Source organism: Mytilus edulis, chromosome 9 (assembly GCF_963676685.1).
Source record: "Mytilus edulis chromosome 9, xbMytEdul2.2, whole genome shotgun sequence".
NCBI classification, from domain to species: domain Eukaryota; kingdom Metazoa; phylum Mollusca; class Bivalvia; order Mytilida; family Mytilidae; genus Mytilus; species Mytilus edulis.
Window position 1 is genome coordinate 13,424,815 of NC_092352.1, and position 8,075 is coordinate 13,432,889.

The following is an 8,075-nucleotide window of genomic DNA, read 5'->3' on the forward strand; positions in this document are numbered from 1 at the left end:
TAGATGTACAAACACATCACCATCACCAAAACACAATTTTGTCATGAATCCATCTGCTTCCTTTGTTAAATATTCACATAGACCAAGGTGAGCGCCACAGGCTCTTTAGAGCCTCTAGTTAAAGTTTTTTTTAACCATGATCAAGTTGTTTTTTTTATTTTTGCCTATAAATATCTTTAAAATTATGATATCTGGATAGAAACTTTATCTATCGTTATTTTATTAGTGTCTGTACAAAGCGTGTTAGTTTATAGATACAGTTGCAAAGGGGGCCTCGGGCCTTTATCTGGTTTTAAGAAATAAGGGAGCTACCATTTGATGTTTATGGGGGGGCTAGGATGAAAAATTTTGTCGTGCATTTTTTTTTAGCTGTAATCTCTGTCCTGCCTTTTTATTTTTCACTCTGTTCGGTCCTGCCTTTTTTTTTTTAGTTTATCCTGACCTTTTTTTACCTAAATTGTCGTCCTGACTTTTTTTTTTTGCAAGTGTCTCATCCTGCCTTTTTTTTACTCAAAACTCCTGTCCTGCCTATTTTTTTCAAATTTCATCCTAGCCCCCCCCCCCATAAAAATCAAATGGTAGCTCCCTAAACGAAATTAAAAAGCCACTCCCCCTTTTTCATGTAGACCCTTACATAAAGATTTAATAGTGCATGGCGGATTACGTATTTGGTTAACTAATTGAGTTAATTTCTGAAAAATAAACAATCAATTATTATTATCCGACATTGTAAACAAACAAACAAACTTTTTGAAAAACGCGCCTTTTACAGATTTCAGTGGAAACACCCAAAGGTTTCCGAGCAATAAACAACTTCCGGAGAATCGTACGATGGATTGTAGGAGCACGTTGCTTTGTTTTCTCTAGATTAACATCTTATAATATAAGCAAAAAAATGACTTGTTGTGGGGAAACTTTTTCCAATTATGGATGGGACTTTTTCATGTGGTTTTGTAGATTTTGGGGTATTATTACAGCGTTAAGTGAGTATAAAACAGTTGAAACATGCCTGTCGCTAGACAAACTAGATCACGCCACTGTGTTCTATTTTTAGAACACCATGATAATATTTGTTAATTTTTGAGCAAATAATTAATTTTGGCGACAATTTTTTCAGAAGATATATCAGAAATTAAAACTGATTTTTAAATTGTTCCCGTTACTGGTCAAACTCGAAGGTGTGTTCAATGTTGACAACCCATTGGTCCATGAATGACAACATGTGTTTTTTATTTTATTTTAACATTGAATCAAAGTCATGTCAATGACCTATTTTAGGCTATTTACATGGGGTTTTGATTCTTTTCCAAGTATGTCAGTAGATCTATATAATAATAGTGTTTCTGATGCCATCACAGAAAATGTTTTGGCTACAAAAAAAATAGACATTTAGTACCACATTTGGCAGTTACTCAAAACAAGGATTTGTATACATACAAATTACAAATCCTTGCTCAAAATAACGAAGGTCAGATTTTATTTTAATAAATAAAGTTTGATGTAGTGTAATTAGGATCAAAATAAATAATAGTATTCATATTTGTTTTAATGCATCTATCTAGCTTGTCCCCTTGTGGTTTTTTTTATCCAAACTATTTATAGAATGAACAAGTTAACATGACAAGCTACTCACAATTTCATAAACTCAATAGATCATCCAATGGTTATAAAATTCATTTCAACAGACTTTCAAAATATAATGTATAAAAAGGTACATTTTTCCCCCTTAGATGTGAATTCTTAAATCAGGTGATTGTAAATCCATGAAATGGACCATGATTAGACATGTGCAGATCCAATTTACATTGTATGGTTTATTCAAGTTAAAATTATACAACTTTACATGTATATGTATTTAGAAAAACTTTACATACATGCAGCAGTTTCATCTTATGGTACCATCTACATTTGATTAAATTGTGTAATTGCATGATCCTAAATGCTTGTGTGTTATTGTCTCTCACTCCATTTCAAATTGTTAAAAAGCAATTATAATTTATAACCTCACTGATCTCTAGAGCATCAAGTTTTTTTTTTAATCTTATAAGTCTTGTGCCATTTTTATGAAGTTTCAGATGATAAGTTCTTGAATTTTATACAATTTTCATATAGAATAAATCTTAAAATAAACATACCCTGAAGAATGCTAGAAAAAATCTATGAAAATATTTTTGTTGTTGATCATTCTACATGTATAAATGCCTTTAAAATGTTGTTTGTTTGTCTTTCCTTGACCTTGGTTTTTAATGTCCATATTCATCTTCTTACCCGTTATAAATGTTAACATTTTCCATTGAGAAAAAAAAAAAAAAATAACTAGAGGCTTGATCGATCATGCAGTACAAGTATGGTCACCTTAAGTTCTCAAGGCTCTGACCTTTTTAACTGTTAGAATGGTACATTGTGCATGTAATTCTTTGGAAATTTTGGCTGAAAGTTCTTGTTATGCTTTTAAATTTAATGTCTTGTATGGAAGTTGGACCTTAGAGGTTAAATAACAAAAGATTTATCATTTAAGTCATGGATTTGAACCACACAGGTCCACACTATTAAGAGTTTTAATGTATCCTCCTTAATAATAGATGATCATTTGCTTTTCAGGTTTATGGGGAACTGGTGTAGAAGCTATTTATTATGGTCATATCCTTGGATATTATATAACGTAAGTTTATTAGTGTGAATAAATCATATTTCACCCCATTTAACATGTTTAAGACCTTGTCACTTTTTAAAACAATACTTGGATTTAGGTAAGTGAAAATAGTTCATGTGCACAGAATTTACCCCTAAAAAACTTAGGTCCCTGGCCTTGTCAAACCACAGACTTCAGAATGTAAATGTTCTGCTTCTACATTATTGAAGCCTGTCACATACAGAACATTGTACCATTAAGCCAGACACTGGTAAAGTGGTTAACTTGAGAGTTATTTGCCAAGGTGCTACATGTTTTCATCTGGACCTTTAACCTGTTGAGTGTAAGGTAGCACGTCTGTCTAATGTAAAGCAGGTGTCATGTTCATATGATATTTTTTGTCTTGAATATGCAAAGAATATTTACCACTACCTAGACATTAAGAAGATTTTATTTGATATTATTAGAATAAACAAAAATTTAAGCTTTTATATATAGTTTTACAATTCATTTTGGTAGTTTTAAAATTATGCATTGCTATAGGGTTACATGTTCAGATGCACAAAATTTATATCAATCTTTTTTCTGTTTAACTGTTTTATTTATTTGTAGTCTTGCTGGTCTTGCTGTGACTTTCTTTGAGCTGGTATTTGCTATGAACTATATTGTAGCTGTTTGTCGAGGGTTAGTATATATATGATACCATATTCAATTATTGCTTAATCAGGAGATCTACCATGCAGTCTGTTATCTGACAAGTACTATTACATTATTTGGCTTCTGATAGAAATTTTAGTACATCATATAATATTTTAAAAAAATATTAATATCATTATAAAGGCAAAGCACACACATGTTAAATTAAAGTATTACTTAATATTAAATAGGAAAGAACATGTACATATATTATATAATCAGGACTAACAGTAAGCCAGAATCATAGGTAAAGTAATATTCTCCTTTTGAATCTCGCAGAGATAAGGGTCTAGACTTAAGAGAGAAGTGCTACACAAACTTATAATTTACTACATTATTGCTGATTCAGTGCATTTTCCTTCAGTCTTTTCTTAGTAACACATTATTATAAGGTAAACTCTGTCTGTCACTTCATTGTCATGCATTTGTACCATTTAAAAATACATATAAATAGAACATGGTATCAGATTTAAGTGTTATATAATATAAAAAAGAAAAAAATACTGTCCAGAAACTAGATTATATGAAACAATAAGGATAATTCCTATGATTAGACCCAAGGACAAGGGTATAAACAACTATAGTTAATATGATTAGACCCAAGGACAAGGCTATAAACAACTTGGATTGATTGTCATCACTGTAAACATGGTAAAATGACTAATCCAAAATCAAATATATATATAAAAATAATTTACAAATTACCTAACAACACATCAATTCATGAACGCACTACATCTATGTACAGTGTAATCCCCAGAAATTTTGTATAGCATCACATTTGGGGTAAACAAAATAATTGTATTTTTATGTAATTTGTTGCATCGTGGCAATGCTGTATTTCCTTTATGTTATTTACGTTATTGTTTATTACAAAATGTATTATACATGTATTGTTAGTATGCTATAGGCCCTTATTTGGTGAATAAAATATTCTATTCCACCCTATTCTTTGTGTCTATATTGTTGAATTCATAACTGAGAATACAATTAAACTATAACCATGATAACAGTGTTTTCAGTTTATGTTTTTCTTTATTCATTTATAGGTTCAGAATTATTATTTTCCTCTTGGGCCAAATACAAATATATGTGTGGTTCAAGTTACCCTACCTACCCAGCTAAATGAATGAATGGTTTATTATAGTGCAACCTGTATTCTTTGTTTCTTTTTATCAAATGATACATATTTTTAACAAAGTTAACAAATAGTCTGGTCTGTTAATGCTTAGTTTTCTCTTTAGATATCATTGTCTACTGTGCCATTTGTGCATATGTAGTGAGAACACTATGTGTGTATGTAGCTTTAATCGTTTTCATTTATATTTTTCAGTGACGAAGAAAGTTGCTGTAAGAATATATGGAATGCTATAGTTATGGTTGATAATTGGAAGAAAGGAATTTTATATATATTATTTTCTGTGCCATGTTTTATACAGCCTTCTACAGTATGGCTTGGTATAATATCAGGTAAAATTTTGCTTGTCGTCTTCTTAATACTTATAATATGTTAATAATCTGTCTTGGTATTACAGTGACAGAGACACATTAAATTATGACATATCTTGATTCTTTGTTTACACAATACTAACTCATGTAGCTTTCAGTGTTTCTGATGAAAGTACTACCTGAATAACTCTATAAACACCTAAAATTACTAAGGATTTTCTTATCCCAGGCAAAGATAACCTTAGCCGTATTTGGCACAACTTTATGGAATTTTGGATCCTCAATGCTCTTCAACTTTGTACTTGTTTTCTTTATGAATATTTTGATATGAGCGTCACTGATGAGTCTTATGTAGACGAAACACATGTGGGCATACTAAATTATAATCCTGGTACCTTTGATAATTAATTATAATGTCATCTACCCTTTTAATTTATTTTAATATGCTTATATGTAATATCAATATCTTAAGAAAATTTGTGGTACAATGTATAAGGCAGCTATTCATCATCACATGTAAACTTCACTACAGCCAATTAATCTTGTTTGTCATTGATATATTCATCAAGATAGTCTTGATAAGTCAATTAAGAAATTATCACATCTTCTGAGCTTCATACCAGGAAATAGCACTCAGAATATGGGATAGGTTGTTAATAGAGAGACCTTATGGCATAGGAGTTAGCAACTGATAGTAACTCCAAAAAAAATATGGCAAAGCAAGCTATAAAAGGCCCAGAATAGTCAAATGTTAAACAATTCAAATGAGAAAACTAGTGACCCGAATAGTGAACAAAAGAATAAAGGATTAACAAATATGATTTTAATACAGCAAGAATGGACATCCACTGAATTACAGGCACCAGATTTTGAATAGAAAAATACAGAATGATACACGACTCCAGCTCCATTTATGTCTAATTTTAATGATATTAAAAAAAGGGTTCTTTTGAAACATTTCATAATCCATATTTCTTTTTGTTGACAATTGTTGAATAGAAAATGATAAATTTTATTTTCTTTTCAGGTGTTATGTTAATTATAAGTGCCATTTTATATATGATAAAAACCAAAGGTAGTACAGAAGAAAATGAATTAGATAAAATTACACAGAATGCTTCTTATGATCGGTAAGATAGAAATCGTACAATACTGTTAACCAACTTCTTTTTGTGCTAAGCTCTTCATAGCTGGCTTGATGCCATTTATTTTCACTGTGGTTTTTTTTTTTTATGTGGATTTATTTATATAAGGATAATCTGTGTTTTAAACTAAATCAGGATGATATATGTTGTGTTTTTTTTCTGCTAGCGAAAATTAGTTGGTTTAAAGTAATTAGCAATTTTGGTAGCGTCACTTTTACTGTTTGGGCCTGTTTACAAATGGGAAAATATTTTTTGTTTCAGTTCTTTAACTTAAGTTGGCCCCAACCAAATGTTATGAGACTTATACACAATACTTATCACAACCAAACTCAGATCAAGTACAAATTTTGGTAGCGTCACTTTTACTGTTCTCCAGTTATGTCCCTTTAAAACTTTGTATGATATACAGGCAGGAACTTCATCTGTGTCCCATGGACACATTCTCCATTTATAACAAATTGGATTGTAAATTTAATAATCAATAAATTGTTATGTAAATTTGATAATTGACAAATTATGTTGCAAATTTGATAATTGATAAATTCTGTTGTAAATTTAATAATAAATAAATTATGTTTTAGATTTGACGAGTTACAAGAGGACGATATAGAAGATTGTATATTAAATCCAACAGATCAATCGACAGGCATATCATTAGCTGAACAGCAAGAAATTTTAGAATTATGATGTTAAGAATAATTTTGTTTTATAATAATGTTTTACATAGTCAGATCTGTCAGTGCTAAATAGTGCTAAATAGTCATATTCTATATGACAGCTTATGTATCAAGATCGGAAAGAAAAAAATTAGTTTATGCTAATGGACAGCAACCCTTGAACTCAATAAAACAAAGGAGAGATAATTACTTTTCTTTAAACTATTTCATTTGATGATATTTAACATTATCAGCACAATTGTTTTGATTTTAAAACAGATAGTAATTAATTCAAATTGTTTTAGTCATACTTGTATCAAGTCAACTTTGGGGAATTTTTAATGATGAAGGGAGATAATTATTTTGGAAACTTGTGTGATTTACAAATCATAAGAATGGCTGTATAAATTTTATTTTTGTAGACAATATAATGAATTCTTTTTTTAAACTCTGTTGAAAGAGGAAAATCAAAAGAAAATACTTAAATTGAATTGTAAATAGTTGAGTTATCTCCCTTTGTTTGAATTTTTGTAAATTTATAAGTTTGCTAAATTACAGCTGAAGTTTTTCTTTCAAGTTTTAAATATTTCTTATTTAAATCAAATACTTAAGGAATTTTCACTATGTTACACATACTACCTTGTTATACAGGCCATTTATTAGGAGGCGGTACCTGGTACTTTTACCCTTGTATGTTATTGACAAGTACCGCCTAAATATAGAAATTTTTATATAAGATATTCATGGAATAAATTGAAAAGTACCACCTAGACATGTGGAAAGTACCAGTCAACATAAAAGATAATGAAACCCCTGGTTATAGATTGAAGTGGTACTTAATATACCTGTATAGGTCTTGATATTTGCATATATGTGTAATGTTGCTTACAAAAATGATAATCTTCTATTAGTATCTGTTTTATGATGCAGCTGAGTCTGTCAATACAAAACTGATAATTGGATGATGTAATAGGTTTTGTAATGTACATTTAACTGAAGGAAATTAGGATTTGCCGCAGTGGTTATGATATATTGAATTCTTAATGTTATTTAAAAAAATGATAAGGCCAAAAGAAATATAATGTCTGTTTACAGTTACCCGACCAACCCTTTTTTGAGCGCGACCCTAAGCCATTTTTATTTCCGTTGTAAAGTGAAAAAAAAACTGAACTTGTGTTAAAAGTGAAGATAGTGTTGCCTGATACATCCCAATGTTCATAATCATGAATATGATAATCATGATAGCTGTTTTAAGAAAATTCCCAACTTGTGTGATGAAATAAACATTTTGCCGCCATTTTTTGTCTGTCAATAACAAAGGGAAATAATCAAATCATTAAAAATACAGGTTAACTCGGCCCATGGACAACTCGGACCACGGCAAGACAGACCCCACAACTCAAAATCATGGCACAAAAAATAAAATAGAAATACCGACCTACCTACCCTATTTATTTTAATTATATAACCTTAAACAGACATTTTTTTTGGGGGGCC

General features: G+C 30.1%; 1 protein-coding gene across 1 annotated transcript; it reads left to right on the plus strand.

Annotated features, from left to right (window-relative positions):
- Positions 1 to 798: 798 nt before the first annotated feature.
- LOC139487659 (transmembrane protein 72-like) lies at positions 799 to 7,056 on the plus strand. Its single transcript, XM_071272611.1, has 6 exons — positions 799 to 983; positions 2,602 to 2,662; positions 3,245 to 3,316; positions 4,662 to 4,798; positions 5,805 to 5,907; positions 6,504 to 7,056. Exons 1-6 carry the CDS (start codon positions 896 to 898, stop codon positions 6,607 to 6,609), a joined length of 567 nt encoding a protein of 188 aa, XP_071128712.1. The 5' UTR covers positions 799 to 895; the 3' UTR covers positions 6,610 to 7,056.
- The last annotated feature ends 1,019 nt before the right edge of the window (positions 7,057 to 8,075 follow it).

What these genes read in the sequence shown, in the direction of transcription:
- LOC139487659 (XM_071272611.1), top strand. Translation starts at nt 896, where the DNA reads ATGACTTGTTGTGGGGAAACTTTTTCCAATTATGGATGGGACTTTTTC. An exon ending in GGGTATTATTACAGCGTTAA is followed by an intron (nt 984 to 2,601) that starts GTGAGTATAAAA and finishes TTTGCTTTTCAG; the next exon opens with GTTTATGGGGAACTGGTGTA. An exon ending in ATCCTTGGATATTATATAAC is followed by an intron (nt 2,663 to 3,244) that starts GTAAGTTTATTA and finishes ATTTATTTGTAG; the next exon opens with TCTTGCTGGTCTTGCTGTGA.